Source organism: Psittacula echo (genome assembly GCF_963264785.1).
Source record: "Psittacula echo genome assembly, chromosome: 2".
NCBI classification, from domain to species: domain Eukaryota; kingdom Metazoa; phylum Chordata; class Aves; order Psittaciformes; family Psittacidae; genus Psittacula; species Psittacula echo.
In genome coordinates this window covers 38544554-38568160 of record NC_137737.1, presented here as the reverse complement: position 1 = coordinate 38568160, position 23607 = coordinate 38544554, and the positions used below count along the sequence as shown (strand labels likewise).

General features: G+C 39.1%; 1 protein-coding gene across 1 annotated transcript in view; it reads left to right on the top strand.

Annotated features, from left to right (window-relative positions):
• The window catches only part of CUBN (cubilin), a gene marked incomplete at its 5' end in the record, with an annotated part of 147061 nt that overhangs the window by 83994 nt on the left and 39460 nt on the right, over positions 1–23607 (top strand). The window contains 18 exons of the mRNA XM_080609617.1: positions 709–825; positions 3094–3207; positions 4478–4609; positions 4882–5014; positions 7232–7437; positions 8482–8663; positions 10192–10381; positions 11078–11275; positions 11618–11764; positions 12648–12838; positions 13128–13311; positions 14591–14765; positions 15394–15572; positions 17299–17508; positions 17796–17936; positions 19735–19916; positions 21128–21299; positions 22160–22366. Of these exons, the coding sequence (XP_080465743.1) occupies positions 709–825; positions 3094–3207; positions 4478–4609; positions 4882–5014; positions 7232–7437; positions 8482–8663; positions 10192–10381; positions 11078–11275; positions 11618–11764; positions 12648–12838; positions 13128–13311; positions 14591–14765; positions 15394–15572; positions 17299–17508; positions 17796–17936; positions 19735–19916; positions 21128–21299; positions 22160–22366 (3060 nt within the window). The remainder of the gene's footprint in view (positions 1–708; positions 826–3093; positions 3208–4477; positions 4610–4881; positions 5015–7231; positions 7438–8481; positions 8664–10191; positions 10382–11077; positions 11276–11617; positions 11765–12647; positions 12839–13127; positions 13312–14590; positions 14766–15393; positions 15573–17298; positions 17509–17795; positions 17937–19734; positions 19917–21127; positions 21300–22159; positions 22367–23607) is intronic.

Genomic DNA, 23607 nt, shown 5'->3' with positions numbered 1-23607 from the left:
AGGCAGCACAGCAGGATAAACGAATCTGTCTTTGGTACCTAATTCCCCTCCTTGCTGTTTAAAGCAGCTGTGTGTTAAACTCAGATGGGGGGAGGGTTATGATGAGTCAGTATGGTAAGAAATGAGGCATGGCAGCACTCAGCACTGCTAGCAAAAGTTATGCAGTCAGCCAAGCTCTTGCACATGTGTAACATTTCACACAATTGCAGTTTTGTTGAAGCAGCTCACAAGAGGATCATGCCAATGCAATGTGATGCCATCCTCGGGCACTGGAATGTTCTGGAGTTTGGAATGCTCTGAAGAGTTTCTTATGATTTTTTTTCTTTTTAGTTGCCAACATAGGCAAATGATCAAAGAAATGGGTATACGAGTGTATTACAGCCAAGTTATTATGGTCCCAAGATTGCTCTTCTGGGCTATAAGGAGCTGATAAAGATGAGGTCTGTTCCCAGGTCACTCTGGCTTCTCTCACATGATCAGCCAGGTGTAGCATGGTCTGTGGATCCAGGTTAAGAACATACACCCAGTGCTGGTGGGTCATTGAGCTAGTCCTCAAGTCTCTTCTGATAAATTACTATCATGAATTTGATCCTCATTTCACATTGATTTAGCATGTTACATTTTATGCATTCATCTTCATTACAGAATCTAAGATATGTGTGTATCATACATAAATATCTCTCTGTGTGTATGTGTTTTGTTCTAAAGCATGCGGAAGTTTCATAGAGTCAGATTCAGTTGGGGGAGCAATTTCCTCTCCTCTGTATCCTGTCAAATACCCAAAAAATCAGAACTGCAGCTGGATTATTCAGGCTCAGGAACCATGTAAGTAAAAACATCTTTTATAGTTAGCTGGGATGACTAACATCCTCACCATTTTTACTGTAATAACAATATAAAGTCCTCCTTTATTCCTCTAGGAAGTTCTGCATCCTGGTAGTTGGAGAGTGTAGCTCTCCTAATCTGCCCTAAATCAGATTTTACTGTAAAAGATTTAGTGCATAGTGAAGAAAACAGTTTACAACTCTTGTCATCTTAGCTGATTTATTGTGACTCAAGTGTTGCAATTATAAATGAGGTGTTGAATACTATGTGAAGTTGGACTTGTCTGTGAGAAAATCTAAGTAAGAGATTTATATATAATGATAGAACTCGTATTTAGCTGACCTTATTTTGGTCTGGATTTCTCAAGCTAGAGTTGTGTTAGATCAAATCTATGCTGTTAACATAACAACTACAAAAAAACCCCAACGACGACAACAAAAAGAGAACAAAAAAAATCCCCCAAACCCAGTTAACTAATGAGAAAAGGTACAGAGGAATTTCAATTTCAAGTACAAATAAAAAATAAACAAACTGATCTTATCTGCACAGATACCCTCTCAGATGTTCCTGTCAATTTTTACACAGATTTATGATTGATCATAAAGCACCAGGTATTTTCTGTCAGATACTGCTACTACCTTTAATACCCAGTATTACCTTAACTTTGTATAAGAGTCCTAAAAAATATTTATAGTTGGGTAATAATATCCTGGTAACATAATTAAAAATAAACATTTATTTTAAATAGCAACTACTGAACTTCAGTTGTAGATCTGATATTTAGCCATTGTTGTTAAGAACATAGAGTGTTCCAGCCACATTTATAAGTTTATTTTGAGAAGTTGCATAATGAAATCAATTTGCCAAAGAAAGCACCAACACAAAAATCAAGAGATAGACAATACTTTTTTCTTTTTTAGCATAGTTTCTTATACAAATACATGAAAAGGACATCAACAAAGCTCTTGCTCACCTACACAACGTTTATTTTTAAAGACACTCTTTTCCTGGGTTCAGGTAGAAAACTCGTACATAACTGCTGTCTCCCGAATTAAATCAGTATGACCAGAAAAATGCTTTATAAGTAGCAGCCTGTGTATGTGAATGGCTTCCTCCACTTACTGCCAGGACCACTACATACCACATGCCAGTCACACAGCATTACATACGTACGTACATACATGCATACATGCCGTACGTACATTACACAACCATATACAATAGATTTAGCCAATGACAAACCACCGCAGAGTTCTGCGCTGCTTTTACGGAGAAGGCCAGCAAGTCTCCTGCTCTCTGCCACCCGCTGTGTTTATCCTTTTAGCTTTGTATCCTGAGGACCTGCGTTGATAGCTGTAATTGATTGACCTGATAGGACACAAAGAAGTGCCAAAAAGGCAGACTAGGCAGCTGAATGCAGCCCCTGGATCCATTTCTGTCACTTCATTTTGTTCTAGCTAATTAATTGCAGCGCAGGAGAAGCAAAATATTTGTGTCAAATCCACGCTTGGCCAATGTGGGAAAAAAATTTAGTTATCTTCTAAAGCATGAGACTTTCTGACCCTCTTGAACTGCATAGGAGCTCCAAGGCCAGATGTAACTACTGTCATAGACTGGCATTGAGGACAGCCTGTCTTTGTCCAGCTGTGACTTCGCCTTTGTTCATATCAGACAAGCAAGAGCAACACGAGAGTCAAAATTACGCTGAGTCAGAAATCCTCTTTTCCAGGACGTAGCCTGCTGTCCAAGGGTGTGGAAAATCCAATTCTGTACAAATGTAGCTGAGGATCGTTAATGATCCTTTAACCAGTCCAATTGATGCATTTGGAATGTTACAAAACGATGAAAGAACCAGCTCTTTCTAAGCCTGGAGCAGGGCAGTGTCAATTCACATTTTGTCTGAATCTATGGTATAGATCGCAAAGGGACAGAAGGTCACGGATATGTAGAAAGAAGTTTTGTTTCTGAATGTGTGTAGATTTTTCCATGTTGTGTTTGCTGACATTTTCAGTACATAACGAACCTGTTTAGATACCGGGAAACTTAGATTCATGTGTATGTGTTAAATCCTATGCTTCTAATGTCAATTGTACTAGAAAGCACTGAAATAGGAAGAGATTTACTAGGACCTTTTCAGTAAGGATTAATGTACTTCCATCAGATTCATTCCATGTACCAGGGAATAAACTATTTTGTTTGTTTGCATGTAAGAATTTCTCTGTGAAATGCCAAACTTCTGTTTAAGTTTTTACTCTTTGCTGTTGCCAGTCAGCCACATCACACTCTCATTCACTGACCTTGATATTGAAAGCAATAGACAAAACTGCACAATGGATTTTGTGGAAATTTTGGATGGGAATAACTACGAGGCTCCTCTTCAAGGTATTGTACCTTTGTCTTGTTTATTTATATATAGAACTACACCCAAGGTGAGCAGGAGAAGGTCTTCTGTGAGTGTCCTCCTGCTTCATGGATTTTCTCTGATAAAGGAAGCTCCTTTATCAGGAGACTGGGAATGAAGGATAAGTCTTCATTATGAATAGCACAGTCCTCACATGTTCTGACTGTATTCCTACTAGCCTGTAGTTTAGGGTTGACTCCAGCTGCCTTTTCCTTCCTACTCAGCTGAACAATACTTGGAACCAAGCAACTGAGTTTAAACTGAATTCCCAAATAACTGTATAAAACCATAATGTAACCCATACTCATAAGTTCAGCTCACAGTAAATGCAGGTAAAGAAAGCTGCAGATTTCTGGAAACAGAAAATGTATTTTCCTCAGACCCTGCAAAGTCTGATTTTCTGCTTGTTCCTGAGTTTTCTACAGCTTTCTCCTGACACAGCTGTACAGAGGCATCACCTCCAAGTGGCAGGAGGAGTCTGGAGCAGCAAAATTCAGTGCTTATACTGCTAGGAAGCCTTGAGAGAGCCCTGACCGCAAGGTGGTCCTGACTCCCCTCACATCCCTGAGGTTGCCTCAAATTCCATCCTGTGAAATTTGGAGTATCTGTGACTTGAGTATGCTTTTCATTACTCTACTTCTATATATGGTCCTTTGTCAGGAGTCAGGCTGCACTCAATCTGAATGGCTTGTAACTAAGAGCAAAATTGGGTTTTGGTCTCCTGCCTTTGGCTTTGACTTGGCAAGAGGACCAGAATACTAGCTGCTGTCTTTCTTTTTCTGTCAGATGCCTTTCTGCTAGATCACAACTCATATTCTTAATCCCCATGTTACAATCCGTTACAGGAGAACTGGTCTGTTATTTGTTGCTTGGGTTTTGTTGGTTTTTTTTAATCAGAACCCAGTGAATGAAACGGAAACTATTGCCAGATACATTTGATAGGATTTTATTTTAATTTTCAATTAGACTGTAATTTCTGGATAGAGTGACCATAAAGGAGCTCAGTAACAGAATAGCCAGTGACCAGGGTGCCTGGAGTGCAGGAGGTCCTTCATCTGTTAACAAAAATTGCCACCAGACTTGAGTTCTGTGTAAATGAAATGGAGTATTTCATTTTTTATGTAGATTATATTGACAGTGGCAGTTGTACACAACAAAAGTTACTCATGATTGCTGTCAGTCATTGTTAAATTAGCAATAGTAATTACATGCTGAACACTTTTTTTTCCCCTCTGGCTTGTTCTCTTTCAGGCCGTTACTGTGGCAGTACTATACCACATCCTGTCACTTCTTTTGGTAATGCTTTGGTGGTGAACTTCATCTCCAACAACGACAACAGTGCTGCCAGGGGTTTCCATGCCACCTATGCTGCGTCGTCATCATGTAAGTCCACATGACAGATGTTGCTACATTATGCCTCTGACTTTTAAGGAAAAGAACAGATCCTGTATCTCTTTGTCTCTCTGACATACCCTTTTTGAAAATCCTCTATTGCCCTTCCTCTTTTTGGCCAAGGTCTCAGCAAGCATATCAACAAGCTAAAGAACAAGAAGACAAAGAGAAATGCTTTCTTGATTAGCAAATGCTCTGGTTCTCCAAGGTAGTTTTTTTTATGTCATCCTTCTCAAGCCTCTGCTGTCTCCTTCTTCTTGCAGCCTGCGGGGGTGCTTTGCACATGGACAGAGGAGCTTTCAACAGCCCTGGCTATCCCGAACCATATCCACTCAACACCGAGTGTGTCTGGACGATTCTCAGCTCCCCTGGCAACCGGCTCCAGCTGTCCTTCATGTAAAGGCATTGCCAGGGGTTATTATTCAGCCCTTTAACAGACCTGAAGGAAGAATGCTCTATGTTTGTTAGGAAATGTGATTACCAGATGATAAAGCTGGAACATGTTTTTAGAGTAACTTGGAAAGAGAACACAGCAGTGGTTAGTGGCAGCTTGCAATCGGTGTTTTCCTATGTTAGTCATTGCTTATACTAAGACATATACAGCATTATTATTAATAATAACCGTCTATTTAAGACGGTTTATTGTTTGAGCAACACGGGATGCTGAAGAAGCCGGTTCTCACTCACTTCTAAACAAGAGGAAATTTAGCATTTCTCTGCCTTTGTAAAGAAAAGAAAATTCCTACTGCTTCCCTAACTACTGAATTCATTGTAGTATTTATTATATAGCTGAGTAATATAGAGGACCAAGATACTCCACAGATTCTAGGGTTAAAATTTATATGAAACTCTTCAAAACTTCTCCAGCAATTACAGCAGTGGAGGTACAAGAGGGGCCAGGAGAGTATCTGAAGGAATTTTGTTTTCCCTTCAGCCAAGTAACTTTCCTTTGAAGACTTACAGGAAAGTTACACGTGATTCACAGAACAATGTGGAGTCATTTAGCAGGGTCTTTAAGTTGTTCTTTACCCGTGATGTGGATTTCTGAGCCTCTCTGTTTCCGGGCATCTAACAGTGGCTGCTACCAAGAAGGAGAGCAGTGACCCTTTGCAGTCAGCTAATCAAGAATGAGCAGGAAAAGAAAAGTCAATTCTGAAACCTGCATTTACAGTTAATCAGAACAAAAGGAAAATTTGCCCAGTAACATGCTGACTGCGTAAGGTGCAATTTGTGAGGTATGGACTGATTCACTAACGCAATAAAAAGGACATTCTGTTCCTCCTTTTACTCACTGAAGCAGAGAAAAAGTTCTACAGCCTGAAAGCATTTTCCAAGATATTTGCTACAAAATAATGAATAACTGCTTTTCAGAACCAAAACAGAAATCTAGTGTGAGGCAGAAACTCAGTGGAACATGTACTCCGTTATATAAAGTGACATTGAGTAAATGCAAACTCTTTTTCTTCAGTTACACATAGCTGAAAGGCAAGCTGAAAACATGAGAAAGCATGGAGTAATTGTGTTAGAGAGCAATATTTATTTTATTTAATTTAATATTAGGAGCTTATAAAGTTGTTGGTACAATGCATTCATTTTCTTCAGCTCAGTCTGAACAGAAATGCCTGTCTTGCAATTTGAGGGTTAGCTTTAAATTAGTCTGAAGGATATCCAGATGAGTGGTTGGAACCATTTCACAGCATGTGTATGCTGAACACATACGGCTATATTCAGGACTGGAGGGGAGGAGCTGTTACCAGAAAATTAGAAAGCACAAATATTTGGGGCATGGGTTAGAGGAGATACTGTCTGGAATCTTTACTGTATGTTCATAGCCTTCTTCTGAAAAGTACGTTGGATTGGATCAAAGCACTTCACCTAGAATAACAGATCATGATTTTTAGAATATATTTATCATTCAGCTTAGTGTAATAACTACACATTTATAATTTGATTACTAAATCCTGTTCCTTTTCTAAGGTAAAAATTGGTTTAGAAGAGTTCATAGCAATCACTGTTACAATTTTGCACATCCAGCTATGCGATACTCAGAGAGGCCAAAGAAACAGTAATATTTCACAGATCTGGAGAAACCGCTAAGGGATTTCTGAGCTCTGAGGTATTAACTAGAAATTAATCTAGGCTTTTGGCAATTGTTTTCTCACCAGAGAGTGTACTGAAATAACACACATATGAAGGGGCTGCAGACTGATTTGTAAGGCTGTGAAAGTATTCTCTGCACCCAGATGTGCACCCAGTAAATAGTCTGACCTGGGCTTATATTAAAAATCTGGTTTATGTATCAGAGACTTCCTGTGTTTCATGGGTGTTGTTGGAAAACCAAGAAATATTATGAGGGTTTGAGAATTCTTTAAAAATTATAACTTTACAGACTGAAGCTGTTATAAAATAAGGGGCTAGAAAAGAGAGAGCCCTGTATCTGCAGTACTGCCAGGTGATGAGAGTGACTTCCCTGTACTGGAGGGGTTTGCTGCTGCCGTCTTAACTGTTGCAGCAGGATATCAGCTTCAGGGGAATTAGCGGCTTGGTAGGGTAAACTCTGAGGCATGTGACAGTTGTATGCCTGCTAATGTTCTTCTACTGCTCTTGAAACAGAGCATTTCAGGTGGAAGATAGTAGTGGCTGCACCAAAGATTATCTGGAGATTCGTGAAGGGAATGATACAGGCAGGCTGGTAGGACGATTCTGTGGGAGCTCCTTGCCTTCGAATTATACGTCTGTTGTTGGACACGTCCTGTGGGTCAAATTTGTCTCGGACAACTCAGGCACTGACACTGGCTTCAGGGCCGCTTTCTCTCACTGTAAGTAAATGTTATTTAACGGAAAACTATTCTGTTGTAACGCTTCTGAAACAATTTAAAAAAGTGATCATTTGGCCCTGTAAAATCTATTAGATAATGTTTGTGGATGTCAGTAACGCTGTAAATTCACCTAAAAAATATTCTGCGAAATGTCTGCTGAATGTAAAGGGGTGATCTAAAACACGTAAGATCAGAACTCACATGCATGTATGTTAAGTATACCATAACCAGTGTGACGTTCTATCTTTTTAAATTGTCGTAACAGACAATATTTATTCAGATTAATCGTATTTCCTTTCCAAAAGCAGAAAGTTCCATGGATTCCATAAAATGTCCTCTATTTCATTGACTGCTTTCTAACGGTTTATCCCCTGGTTTTCAGATTCTTCCTTCAGCAATATTGGGCTGTGAAGACACAAAAAAGAGTTGTATACTAAAAACTTCTACGGCATCCCTAGTTTACCAGTAGCCTGTTAGAGTTAAAAGTATCCCACCATATGTCTTTGCTACCTGTGAGTGAGGAATGATATTTAATTTTTATGTTTCCATTTCTTAGGCAATTGACAAATTAAGAAAAAAAACACTTAGTTCCCAGTGTTTCATTTTGCTTTTGAAGTACAACTCGATTTTCTTTCAAGTGTGTTTTCCAGTTTGGATCTAGATGCCATCAATCAGGCAGCAGAATTAGAAGAAAAGGAAATGATGCCAGTTCATAGATGATACAAAATTTCAAGGGATCATTGCAAACATCAGTCTGACTTGCTGCATGAGCAGACTGCAGAAGCTAAATATCCACAGCCTAATAACAAGAAAATAATTAGATATTATTAGATAATTATTATTAGATATAATTATTATTAGATATAATAATTAGATGCCTCCTAGGACTGTCTGAAACACAAGTCTATGACTCACAGTGCTGTCTAATCCTAAGTAAATTAAGTCAGATCAGCCAAAATGGAAGATGTATTCCAGGCTGGGCCCTGGTGCTTCTTTTGATCCATGTGAATTAGAAGCATTAGGTGTCTCTTTCTTGTTTTTCAGTGTATGAAAATGACATTGTGGGAAACAGTGGACAAATAGCTTCACCACAGTGGCCCAGAAGTTACCCTCACAATTCTAATTACCAGTGGAGAATAAGTGTTAATGATTCACAAGTTATCCATGGCCATATCCTGCAGATGGACATTGAAAATCATGGCAGATGCCAGTATGACAAGCTAAAGGTGATTTCATTGTGAGAAGTTATATTATTTCAATTAGCTTCGATAAAAATAATGGATAGAGAAACCTATGAGAAGAATGGAAGAATTCCCAAGGATCTGGTGTGGTTTACTGCTTTTGCTGTGTCATCTTTTCAATAATTATTAGCTATAGGAAGGGTCAAATACCCTTTATCTCCCTAAGAGATATTTCCAATCTGTAAGTTTGAAACTTATTCAAAATAAGTCCACGATGGTACAATCCTGAATATTCAAATCAAAGAATTTCAGGTCAGATACCAGATTGAACTTTGCTCTGTGCTGGTCCAGTTGAGGACAACAGTGATAATAACATCTCAGTGCCTTTAAAAATAAGTTTCTTTTAAAATCCTACAAGGAACAATCCTTTACTTGCACCTTCTTTGCTCTCTACATGAGTAATTTGCTGTTTGCCATAGGAAAGTACCTCTTTGGTTGTTTTTCTGTACCCTTCTGTAATACAGTCTAGCTTTTTTTATCAGGCTAAAAAATACAGCACATGTGGTGCTAAGCAAAATGGAACAATGGAGGCAACAAGTTGGTTTTGAATTTAGCTAAACATAAATACTTAGTTAAATAAGGTAAATATCTTCTTCTCTTTCTTTTTTTTTTTTTTTATTTACCAGCTGATTCACTAGTTAATACTAGTTCAGTATATTCAGTATAGTCAATTCCTTATTCATTCACTGATATCCAAATTTGATCAAAAAGGAAATATAACTCTCCTTCATCTTATGTCGGGTTTTAACAGCATCTTCTTTCTTCTAACTCAGCCTGCCTTTCTGTGTCTGTCCCTCTGAAAGCAAAATCAGCTAGACATTCAGTGAGTGTCAATCAGCCTGGCCTTTATCCTGACTCAAGGATGAGATCTTCAATGTAATAAGAATGTTTATTTAACATTTCCTAGCTTTCTCTACTGGTCAGTTTTTAACAGGGGGAAGAGACCAAGAGCACAAATAGGCTTGAAAGGTGGCAAAAGGGAATTATCTTTTAACCAGCCAAGATTTTGGCTTATAAATTAATCAAATTTTAAAAAAAAATAATTATTGCATATTTAACTTATAAAAATTAAAATATGTGTTCATCAGGGAAGGAAAAAAAACCCAAAACCCCAACCCAAAAAATAACCAAAACCCAAAAGCAATGCCTTTTTTTTTTTTTTTCCTGGAAATCATATTGTTTTTTCCTTAGCAAGGAACAAGTTAGTATCAGTGGACTTTTTTAACGTGGGAGGCCAGTCCATGTCCCCAAAGAGCAGCTCTGTAATGAGGAATGAGCTGAATTTGGCGGCTTTCATTAAGATTCTGCCTCTTTGAAAGCATCACAATTAACAATAGTATATAATGGAAAGGAGATTTTGTTCCTTTTGTTCTGAGAGGTTTCTCTCTAACTGGAATTTGCTGAATGATCCCCAGTCATCTAAAGAGAGTAATTTTCTCCTTGGAAACTTGCTGAGTTTGGGTTGGTTTAAAATCTGCCTGTGTGAAGAATGGCATTGTTGTCCTTTCTGCAGGTTTATGATGGGCCCACCATCCATTATCCTCCTATTGCAACATACTGTGGTGCAGATCCTGCTTCTTTTGCATCCTCTGGCAGTTCAATGACAATCCAGTTCCAGTCAGATTCGTCTGTGACTGGAAAAGGCTTTCTTTTGGAGTGGTATGCAGTGGATGCTTCTGCTGTTACACGCACCATTGCTCAAGGTGGGTTTTCAGTTGGTTACATGGTTAAAAGTGATACAGCCAGTGATATTCTGAGCTTTACTTAAACTCCAAACCAACATCCCCGCAAAAGAAAGCCCTTTTCTTTTGGGGAAGGGGAAAGCTTTCATTGACTTTTTAATTAAGCATCTTAATAGCTTTTTAAAACAATGTATAGGGACTCTCGGATATACTGGTTTACAGAGATTAAAAATTTTGCATGTTGCTAAAGAGGCTTTTTTCTTTACACAGGTATTTCATGACAGCTAAACAGTTTTTATGCTTTCATGAAGAAATATCCCTCCTTCAATACCATTCTTAAATCACTGGCCATTGTGATATAGAATCATAGAACGGTTTGGCTTGCAAGGGACTATGGGCAGGACACCTTTCACTAGACTAGGTGTATAACTGGTTATATGGGCACCATTTCTTTCCGATATGCAACCTAGATATTCCTAGTGGTAAAATAGGTCACATCATTGCTGCACCAGGTAGCACAGGAACATCCTTATAGCTCAGGATTTTCAGGTTTTGTATTCCCAGTCCAAACTAAAGATGAAGAAATGCATTCCTGTGACTACACACGCATCCTCACTGTACCCCCATTGTGTTTAACTATAGGACTGTCATATGATATGAGGGAGTGTTCAGTTTAAAAAGAGGATGCTTTCATTTTTGTCTTCTTGTACGTGACAGGTGCATGCGGAGGGGCTGTAACAACTGAAGAAACACCTTCATTCCTTTTCTCACCGGGCTGGCCCATGAATTACAGAAATTTTGCTGACTGTGTGTGGCTTATCAGAGCTCCTGGATCCACCGTGGAGTTCAACATCCTGGCCCTCGACATAGAATCTCACAGCTCATGCAACTATGACAAACTTATTATCCGAGATGGTAAGAAGCCAATCTTGCCCTGCCCCAACTACATGCAATAGATACCCAAGGTCCCAATACCTGGAATTTTCATATCCCTTGAGCTTAAGCAATCTAGATAGCAGTGGGAACATGCTCTAAACCAGTATTCTTCTGTGCTGTGACATTCTCTGGTTAAAATAAAGTAGCAAAGTCTAGCCAAGTTTAGCAAAATACATGGTGGCCTGTGGTCTATACAACATTCTCAGTCTGGAAGGAGTTAACGATTTTGAAAAGCACCTGCCTGAAAGCGTGAGTCACAGCAACCAATAGGCAGATATGAACTGATTTGATTTTAACATTTATGTGTTCTTTTGATCTCAGGAGACACTAGTCTTTCTCCAGTGCTGGCTACTCTGTGTGGACGAGAACCTCCTGGGCCGATAAGATCATCTGGAGAGGCGATGTTCATCCACTTCACATCAGATGCAAGTGTTACTGGAGCTGGGTTTAATGCCTCTTATCAGAAAAGTAAGATTTGTTTTTCTTCTCCCCCAGATAAATGTCTGCCACGCTGCTAACAATGGGGTAAGGAAAGAAAAGACTCTGGCATTTTTAACAGCTGTCTACAGTCTATATCTGATTAATTACATAGACCAACTACTCACATCTCATGAATATGTATGCTAAATGTCTGACTCTGCAAAGGTAAAATTTGCTATTTTCCCAGCAACGTAATACAACAAAGCATGATTCAACCAGGCCGGTCACTTTTCAGAAGTAGGAAAAGTGTATGTGTAAGTTTGTAACAGCTGAGTTGAAGGGTGAAATAATGCCCAGCTAAGCGAGAGAAATAAATGACTCAGAGCACAGACACAAAACAGAGAGAGATGCAGAAAGCTGTGTAAGTTCCAGCAGGAATGTCGGCAAGTTCAGTGGCACTCCTCCCACATGCACCCAGGAATGGTAACAGTTTCCTGAATGGGCTGAGGCTCTAAGGAAGGTGCTAGGGTTACAATAGGTAGCCAGAGGAAGTTTTTCTGGCTGGCAGCCTGAGTAGGTGACAGAAGTTTGGTCCATGGCTAGAAGCAATGTACTCAATGGTGTAACAATATGCTCATACCATGGGAGGTCCTTGGCATAGCTGCCTGCTTACTTGTCTGTTAAGTCTCTGAGAACTCGCTCTCACTTGTCAGGATGTTTGGTGTGTGTCATCTTGCAAGCTACTAGCTTGTATTTGGGAAATCATTCATTGTATGCATTGCTGTATGCCCCTCTACTCTTCCTGCACTTGCTTCAACGTTTGCTTTTACCCATTTACATCTTCCTTTTAGGAGACAGGGTTTTTCTCTAAATGAATATGGGAATAGTTGGTGCTAATATTTTTTTCTTTGCTTCAACTCATTTTTCCAAGGTTGCGGAGGCTATTTACATACAGGCAGGGGTGTGATAACGTCCCCCAACTACCCTCAAGACTATGCTCCTAATCTGAATTGTTCCTGGCATGTAGCGGTAACCTCTGGATTTATTATTGCCGTCCATTTCGAACAGCCTTTCCAGGTTAAGAGTGAGGATACTTCCTGCAGCCTTGGAGATTATGTAGAGGTGAGGTTATTGGCTAGCTCACCAAATACTCAAAGCTATTAAAGCCACTGAATCTTGTAGATTTCCCTGTCAGAAAGGCAGCCCAGGCTGTCAGGTGGTGGGAATACCAAAGAGAAATACCACAGATATTATTTCTCTCTCTCTCTTTTATATTGCTGTGCATTAAATAATCAGTAGGTTATTGTTCACACACACACCTCCTGGCTGGAAGCTTTAAGATGGTATGTGCTCAAAGTTTACATCCCAGGGCTGTTTGCCTGAGTGACATTAGCGATTTCTCTTCTTCTAGCTGAAGAATGGGTTAGATAATGGTGCCCCACCTTTGGTGTCTGGAAGAGAGAATGGGCGGTTTTGTGGAAGCAGCCCCGTCTCTACCATGTATACCACAGACAATCAGCTCTTTGTACACTTCGTTTCTGACAGCAGGAATGAGGGTCAAGGATTCAAACTGAAATATGAGGCTAAAAGTCTAGGTAAGTCTAGGAAATAAAAAATTCTGCTGCTCAATAGATATAGCTTGAAGCTTGTCCTCTTAAAGGAGGTTCTTGTTATAAGTCTCAACCCTGGTAAAATCAGATGTCTGCAAGATTGTCCTGTTTCCTTCTAAAGAGAGATAGATAGCTCTAGATGACCTAGGGATATTAGAGTTAAAAAATCTGAAAACTTATGGGAAACCCTTTAGCAGGGAAGTAGCAGCTATAGTTATGAAGAGATGTTCAAAATTCATACAGGAAAGAAAACCAAAGCAAAACACATACCTGGCGACAAGAATATTATTTTGAACATACAGTACACAGTGCAAGTGCTAAATGATGCCAGGAATGATTTAGGCTAGTGCATCTAGAAAGGTGGCAACAGTTCTCACAAGTTTTACTCTCAGCTGAGAAAATAACATTCGCTGCCAGAGATAACATTTTTGAAAGAACGAAAAAGATGGAGACTCAGGTTCTAGCAATAAATCAGAGTCTGCTTTTGCAGTTATTCCACTGTACTCATGACACATGCTGCTTGGGGCAGTAGGAGATGTCCTGTTAAACACAACTGAGGCCACCTGTCGATCTACTCTAATTCTTAAATGCTTGTTTTCTGCCAACTTTTCCCACAAAGAACCATTCTTAGCATTACTGTCATGAAGGGAATAAGTGAAACTGTACAATAATATTTCTACCACTTCGATTTATGAATCTTGACTAAAACCCTGTGTTAAACCAGTATTGCTAGAAGATAGTGGAGGGTATTGACAGAAAGGTTCTGGTCAAAATAAAGGTATTTCTGTGGGATAAACAACCTGAAAAAGTCCTCATGTTTGCTCTGACTGGCATTCCTCACACATTCATTATTGCCTCAAACAGAGATTTCAGGTTTTGGAAAGCGGAAGTGGGAAATGATTCACAGAAGTATTGATGGGTTTGACTTGCAGGCTTTCCAGCTCTTGGGAATTGGGGTAGGAACAAGGCAAGAAATATGTTTCCTGCTTGGTTTAGAAGCAATCCAAGGAAGAACTAATAGCTGTTGAATTTGGGGCCCTGAACATTTGAAAATGAGGAGGGCTAGGTAAGCTGGAGCACAGGAATATAGTATTCTACTGTATTAAAATGTTTTCCTATAGTAAGCAGTCAAATGCATTTGGTTTTGATATAACTATATGACACCAGAAGGAAACTGTGTTGGAATATAGAGATAACTCATGTACTCAATGCCTCCCATGTTTCCTTAACATGTGCTTTTTATTGGTGATCTTTTCTTTCCCAGCTTGTGGAGGGAATATTTATATCAATGATTTCAACCCCAGTGGATATACATCTTCCCCCAACTATCCAAGCAATTATCCTCCACATGCTGACTGTGTCTGGACCATAACTGCTCCTAATGGACATGCAGTAGAGCTGCAGTTTGAAGATCAGTTTTACATTGAACCTTCACCAAAGTATACATCCACATTATTTTGCCTGTGTTTCTTCAGAGACTCCATTCTTTCCCTTTTACTTTCTCTAATTCCCCCCAGAGTGCACTTCCAGATTTACAATCAAAAGTGGTTAGGAAATTATTGAGAGAGATCACTGAATCTATCAGGCCACTTGGCATACATTCTTAGGACTTTGCAGATACTTTGGGTCTTTCTATGCCTGCCTAAGTAAGACCCCATGTTTGGATTTTAATTCCCTTCATATATCTTATATCTGTTCCTTAATTCAGAAGTCATCAATGAGATTTAATAGGGAATATCTTCCGAATCTGAATGCTGCCAAAACCAGTAGTTTAATGATTGTCACAACTACTTTAACAGTGCTGTTCATACCCCTCCCCAGGACTCGCTTCTGTCAGATCTGATCTGATCATAGACTGAGCTTGGAATCAATCTTTCTCCATGCTTCTAGCACTTTTGATTCAAGTATTACGTAACTATCACAGATTATGAACTTGTTGATTCTGTCCTAGTCACACTGAATGGAAACTGAACTAAATCACTACAGCTTCCTGGCTTTACGCACATACTGAGATGATTTCAAACTATTACTGCCATACATTGAACCAAAAAATCTCTCCTCTTCTAGCTGCAGTTCCAGTTACCTAGAGCTACGTAATGGTGCTGACTCCGCTGCCCCCGTCATTGCCAAGCTCTGTGGAGATTTGTTGCCAGGCTTACAGAGATCCTCAGGAGCTGTAATGTACCTGAGGTTCAGATCTGACAACAGTGCCACACACGTGGGATTCACTGCCAAATACTCCATTGGTAATGCTTGCATTTATCAATTTCTGATTTTAGAGGAGATTTTGGTCTGAAGTGGCTGACTTTTGTAATAGGGCTTAAATCATGCCCATAAAGCAGACTGACAGATACATGCCTCCTTCAGTTAGTGTTAGAGCTAAGGCATCAGAATCATCATATGGGTTAGCAGCAGCATGTCATGCACCTAGGAAGAGGTGAAAATTAGTGAAATAGAAATAGGGAAGTGCTCATAGGTCTGCAGCAGTGGAAACAACAACTGAATAACCTCTTGTCAATGGCAATTATCAAAGGGGCAGTAAGAAAAAAAGCCAACATGGATAAAGTAACGTAACATGATTTGATTTTCAGCATGTAAACTTCGTGTCACTTTCATGAGCAGGATCCTGAAGGGGAATGCAAAGATCATCTGAGAGCTGGTAGAAGAAGAACAAATTAGGAGCTTCTCTATGTCAATGTAAATAACAAATTTACTGCTAGACAAATGGGGCAACACAACAATGGGCTGAAAAAGAAATGAACAGTGAGAACCATTATTTGCCAGCTGGGAAAAGAAATAAGTTTCTGGGAAAGGAAAACTATTTGCTCTCAAACTGAAAAAAAACCAAAACCAAAACAAAACAAACCAGGATTAGAAAGCACTAGCAAAGCTTTAAAATGAAATAAAATTGTCTTTGATCAGATTCAGAAATATGCTACCTTTTTATTTTGAAATGTTAATAATCTTCAAAGAATAGCAGCTGTTACGTTCATATCACTCATATAGGAAAGTCTAGGACTTAATTTCTCAAAGGCAAAGTAGTGGACTGTATTGCTTTACAAAGTTTTTTGCTGATTGTGTTAGATCTCAAGCACTTAAGCCAAAATAGCATACTATTATATTTCTGAATGTGAAAACTGAAGCAACTTGCATGAGAACAGTGTTAGTATACAAAGCCATGCCACAGTTTATATTTATCCGTAACACATTTACTTTATCTCAGCTGTATGCCAGTCATCCTGGAACAAATCACGAATCACTTAAAAGAGCAGACAGCATGAACACAACTGTTATTGCCACAAAAAGATTGTAACTAGTAGACACACAGAATACACTGTAAAATCCATTAAATTCCACCTGGGCATATTATTTGCTGTAAGCCTTAGTATTGTGAACTTATGTTTGCAGGTACCACAGAGAAATGCGTTTTCCAAGAGAAAATTAAAAATAAATAGCTGCTTCCTGAATCGCGCAGTGATCACTTACCAAGCACTGCAAACAGTGGAATGTGAACAGGAAGGGGCTACAGGAAAGAAGCATCTGAACCATAGCTGGAGACTCAAACCAGCAGTCAACTTTTGTCAGTCATAAAAGACTTAGATCCACATTTAGCAAACTCAATTTCTTTGTAATCATCTGATACCTCTTTCCAAGATCTTCTGGTAAACATGTACATGGGTAGAGATTAGATATAGACCTTGAAATCTGTAAGTTTTCAAATTAATAATAGATATGACAGAGAGGAAGGGATGCTTCCAATGGTAAGGGCTGTACAGGGAAAAAAAAATCTGAGCTAGGCCTGGTTGGTTTAGAAGGAGAATATAGAAGACTTTCAACTGGAAGACAACTCCTGGTTTATTACCATAGGTAGAAAATGAGTCCATTGTGCCTTAGCTTTTTAAGTCTTGTTTAGGAGAAAAATAATCCCTCTGAGGTCCTTCAGTCAGCCAAACAATGTTGTTCCTTTTGCAGCTTCCTGTGGCGGGACAGTGATAGGACAAACCGGCATCATTGAAAGCATGGGGTATCCTGATCTTCATTATCAGGACAACCTGCTGTGTGAATGGTTTCTGCAGGGTCCCAGGGGCCACTATCTAACCATCAGACTAGAAGACCTAGATATTCAACACTCTTCCAACTGCACAAATGACTTTGTGGAGATCCGAGAATACAATGCTTCTGGTGAGAGAATTATTTCAGTGTTTGTTTTTCCTTCGTGAATACTAGTGCAAAACCTCACCAGTGGTTCCTGAAAACATTTCCCTTTGAGTACAAAGTAAGTGTTTTCAATGTACAATTTGCTTCTGACTGCCTTGCTTGCTGAAGAAAAGTAAGGCAAACAAACCCCTTCTGTTTCCCAGCAATAACTTGATTTTACTCCTGCCTGTCTGGTTTAATAGAAAAGTAATCCCTCAATATAAATATAATATATTAATATAAAATTGTCTTTCTATGTGTGATTTTTGCAGGAAATTTGTTGGGCAGGTACTGTGGTAATACTCTTCCTGATGCTGTGGATACCTCTGACACTTTTGCTTATATCAAGTTTGTCACTGATGGATCAGTCAATGCCCGAGGATTCAGACTGCGCTTTGATTCCAGTACTGAAGGTTGGATTTGTAAGGTTGCAAGTTACTTTCGGGAGGCAATATACACCATAAATGCACTAATATGGCATATATTGTAGATCACTTTTTCTTAGAGTGGTATTTGTGCTTAAATTTAAACTCCACGATACGTATGGAGCTCTCTGATCACTACTTAGCTGAGCTGAAATGATGAGAAGCAAGCAGCCTCCCACTATAATTGATGTTGCTGTCAGTGATAGGTCTCACACAAGAAAGCACGCTCTTCCACACCTTTTCTCTCCAGCAATCAGTCCAGAGACGTCCTACCATTCCTCCCCACATCCTTCTTGATGAGGAGGAAGGTAGAGAAATGCTGTGGTTTTTCCTTTATGATATTCTGTCCCTTTGAGGTGAGTAGTATTCTTAAATCTCCCTAAAAATAAGGTTTAAGCAACAGATTTTAAGCAGAATCACAGAACTGCAGAGCCAGTGAGGTTGAAAGGGACCTCCAACCCCCCTGCTCAAGCAGGGACAGGTAGAGGAGGTGTCCCAGAACTGTGGCTAGTTGGGTTTTGAGTGTCTCCATGAATAAAGACTAAAACCTCTCTGAACAACCTATTTCAGTGTTCAACAACCCTCACAGTGGTAAGTGTTTTCATAAGTTCAGATGGAATTTAATGTGTTTTAATTTGGGCCCATTGCCTCTTGCCCTGAGCACAATGACTTCAAAGAGCTGCTCTGATCAGGACTAAGGACATAGACTATTCCTGTTTCACACTTCTCTTTCACATTCTTTAGTGTCCATGCAATGCTTGTCCTGCCACAGTATGGCTACTTTTAAAGAAATTCATTGCAGTGGTGGTCTTGAAAAATCTCCTGCCAACCCCCCTTAACTCCTTACAGCTCATCTAAAAGCTCAGCTGAAGCTTCCCTATTCTTGGTGTTTGCTTCTGCAATAAAGTAACAGAGCAGAGAAACAAATGCCATAAGAATGTTCTTCCACTCCCAGTGGAAGATCAATAGAAGAGAAACTGTATTAGCAATCATAGAAGAGAAACTGTATTAGCAAAAGATTAAAGCAGGTGGATACATAGATCAGACTATTTTGCAGGAGTCTGTAAGAATAAAAGACTAAATTTCCCACTGTATTCCATTAAACTACATCTTCATTTTAAAAGGAAACCAAATGTGGGCTGGTAAAATTATACCATTTGTCTCAGAAAAAGAAAAATGCACTCTATTGCCAAGGCATTTAGTGCTCTTTTCTTAGAGCAATAATTTGATATTCATTCAAAAGTAGGATTAAAAAAAAAAAAAAGAAAAAGAAAAAACCCAACAAAACAAAAACAAAACCAAAAAAACACATACAACTGTACTGACAAAGTGTTGCTTAAAATCCTTGAAAGCTTTTTCCTTTTTCTCTACCTCTATTAACCAGCAGAGGAAAAACATATCCTTCACCATTACCCAGTCTAAGACACGGCTCATTCTGTGTATCTCTGCATCTGAAAGGCAGAAATTCTCATTCCTGCCACAGTGAGAGGTTTGTATTACTTGACATCAAGGCTTGTGGGTCACTCTGGCTTCTGATGCCTGGCATGAGCCCTTCAGAGAAGGGAACATTAATAATCAGACTAACAGGAGCTTCTATGGTTAATTTATGAGTGAATGATAAAAACCGGCAGGAACTTAGCTGTTCAGGCAAACATGGAGAGGATCGACACATCAAACCAACCTCTCAGCATCTCTTTTTCTTGCATCATTAATGTGTTGTGGGGTTTTTGCTATAACTCTATAAGCAATGCTTCACTCTAAGTGTCCCAATATTGGGGTATTTCAGAATGCGGTGGGGATTTTACTGCCCCTGTTGGAACATTTACTTCACCCAACTATCCCAACCTATACCCACATAATCGAGTGTGTGAATGGAGGATCACAGTGGGAGAAGACCGACGTGTGACTCTAACCTTTAATGACATGAAAACTGAAGAACACTGGAGGTGCTCATCAGATTATGTGGCTGTGAGTATCAGGCATGAAGGCATAAAATGCTCTTCCTAATCCCTTTATGGAGCCTTAATGGATGTAATAGAGCTGAAATGTCATTTATAGGTCTATGTGTGGTTTTAAGACAAATTATTATTTAATCTGGGGAAAACAGGTGGAAAATTCTACCTCTTTATCACCCCTTATTTCCAAAAAGATAGATATGGGCTACTTTATCATGGTTATTTTAGATTTTTGGTAATTTAGTGAAAAAAAGAAATCAAACCTGGCACACAGAACTGGACCTGGTCAAAGCTACAAAAGCCTCAAAAATATGATTCCTTTGTGAAACTGAGGAATGGGAGATGCAGTTAAGTTTCCCATTTGTTCAGATTAGTAGTGCAAACATGGGAATTAGCTTTAGTATGATCAGAAGCTAGGCCATGTACATGTATGACAGGATGAAGTAGCCCTCCCTTGAGATTCATAGATGATGTTTGGCTTGTTTTCCTTCACAGATGCTGTAGACAGACCATACAGAGCTGGCTTTGCATTGATTAATGAAGTAATGATCTCTTAAAGAAAGATCTATCTTGCCAGCTTTTGTGTCTTCAACACTAACATATTCCAAATCTCAGTGGGAAACATCATTTCTGCGTAGCTTGCACTGCTGAGATCATAGTAGAAAGAAGGCAATTAACTCCTAGGCTAAAAGCTGTATGAAAGAAACTGAGAAAAATATCTCTGGACCATCAAAAAGTGAAATCCTTGAATTAATAAAAAATGCCCACCAGCACTCAATATGTTGGAAGAGTTTTTTTATAAAGTGGATGTTGGCTTTAACAAGAATACAAAGGCGATCGTTTGAATGAATATGATCAGTAGCTGGCATTATTAAGGGATTGAAGATATAAATATTAAGCTAAAATACGGTATTTTTTTCCCCAATGAAACAGTTCCTTTTCTTTCTTTCTTTTTTTTTTTTTTTTTTTTTTTTTCCCTAGGAAAGAGAAGGAGAGAGGGAATATGTTTGGGTTTCACCAAAATAAGCAAGGTAGTTCTGAAGTTTTACTTCAGACCTCATCCACTCAAGGTTTATTCCAAGGTTTTGAGCAGATTTGGGAACTAGCCTACTGTGAGAGATGTCAATGAACCTTGTATTAAGGGTGTGAAACACTGTTAATTGATAAAAGAGATGCTTATAAGACTGTATGTTGGTCTCATAAGAGTTTATTTTGACCCAACAGGTTTACAATGGCCTCAGGCAGAACTCTCCCCGGCTGGCCAAGTTGTGTGGAGAAGTAAATCCAGGCACTCAGGTGAAATCCTCTGGAAACACAATGAAAGTAATTTTGGTGACAGATATGTCCCATGCAACCAGAGGCTTCAGTGTCTCATACACATCTAGTGAAGATGCAGGTAGTGTATGTTTTTAAATTAAGTAACTGATCTTTGGTGATTCATTTCATAGCTAAAGTACTGGTACATGTCAACAAATAACCTAAACAGATAAAAAAATCTCTGATACCTTTTTTCCTCTCTTACATTACTACTGATTTATTGTTTTGTACTTAGTCTTGAGTAATAAAGTGGCCTTATTCCATTAAAAGATCCAAAAAGCATAGTGCCATAGACAAATTGAATAATTCAAGTGCTTCCATATTACTCAGGAGGGTAATTAACTTACTGTAGCTTGTGAAAGATTGCAGCTAACCTACTTTTGCAAGCTCAGCCTCCAGAGAGGAGGCAGCTGGCAGAGCCTTACTATTAACGCCTTTTAACTTGATTTTCCAGTTCCTCTCCAAGCATCCTAATGTAGAATGAGTTTTCCAACTCCCCCAAGAGCATCCTATTATAGCACAAGTGCACTGTGCTTGAGGGTATGTTCCAGAAGAATCTTCTCTTGAGTCTAGAATTAGGTAATGGGTAGGGGCAATACTGAACTGGAGCTGCAGTGGGATTGTATCAGCATGTTGAATATACTTCTTGTATTCATAGTGCTGCTGAAATATTTTATTTGGTACCATATATAATTGTTGTTCTTTGATTTACAAGTCTTTAAAGACTTGTCAATAAATTCCAGGACACTAGGCAAGAATTCTCCTGTACATGTCAATAAATTATAGAAGAAAAACAAAAGGAAGAAAATGGAAGAACTTTCGATCTAATCGGCACATTTGCTTGCTGACATGAGCAAGCCTCTGAGTAAACAGGGGCAAGATTTCTCCTCCTACAAGCATTATCACTGGTTTTAAATAAATTCTATTTTGTTTCTGCAGTTTGTGGTGGAACTCTGATGGGATATGCAGGTGGGAATTTCTCTTCTCCTGGTTATGACGGTGTCAGAAATTACACAAGTAAACTGAACTGTGAATGGACCATTGAAAACCCTTCCCACTATAATTCATCCATATATGTGTATTTTGAGGATTTTCATTTGGAACATCACCAGGACTGCCAGTACGACTACCTGGAGTTACGAATAGGTTTGTACATTTAGCAGGAGAATGGATAAAGCCTGTCAAGATTCTGTATGTGCAACTCTGTGCCAAATCTTGTTTATATATGTTTGCAGAGAGTGATTGTTGTTTGATCTGTTCATTTGAGAGGGTGTTCACATGCATTCGTTCCGTGTTGCCTCCTAGACCAGGAGTGGGATTTCAGTACTAGATGCATGGATTTGGTCACCCTTTCTTTCAGGGGATAAAAAGGAAAACTGGATAGGTATCTTGGGGGGATCAATTATTTTTATGGTTGCAGTACACACCTGATTCTCTCTTTACAAGGGACAATGTGAATTTCACTTCATCTCTATGGAAAGATGGCAGTCAGAAGCTGGAGTCATCAAATAATTTATTTGGTCCACAGCCCATTCTCTCTCTGCTCCTGAAATATCTCCAGAGACAGCAGGAGTGGAGTAAAAAATGCTTTAATTATTCATAGCCTCTGGGCTGCATACTCACTTCATACCCCATTTTTGTACTCTAGAAGATGATTCTACAAAAGCAGATCTGTATTTCCCATAAGACTGCATCACGAAATACCGACTACAGCATTTAAAAGGAAAACAATCACAGGATTAATGCACCAGTAATATCTCTGCGTATTTGAGCATCTTTAGCTATCCGCAGGAACAAGCAACTGGAAATGTCAGATGAAAGTCACTCAGCTAATGCCAAGTGTAGTATGAAAGCTCCAGCTGTTGTCTTTGCTGAGAGGCTGTATCTGTGAGTCCCAGAGAGAGCAAGTTCTAATTTGCCAGGAAATTGTTTCTGAAAGGTGGTGGGGGAGTTGAGAGCAGGAATCTGTTACATCCTCCTTTGCATTCATTGAATGAGAGTTCTTGGTTGTATAGCATTGGTTTCTTCTGTGTAGAGCCAAATCATACATGGCTGCATAACCTATCAGTTCCCTGCCACATAAGTGCTGGAACTGGGAAATGATAGAAAGATAACTCAAATAAAGAAATACTAAAATATATCTGTTCTTTTACTCTTCAGTTCCCACTACTCTCACTTAATTGTGAACCTCAGGACTCCAGGCAATACAGTCAAAAGAAAGATAAAAATATAGTTGTCTTTCGGTCTACACAGTTTTGTTACCTAAAGAGTAATGTTCATTTTGGCCATAATAACAGACCTTCAGTTTCACAGTCAGTCTCATGTCAAATGCAAAATTCTCTAAGTCATCTGTGTATGCTGACAGGTAACATTTAATGAGCTCTGAG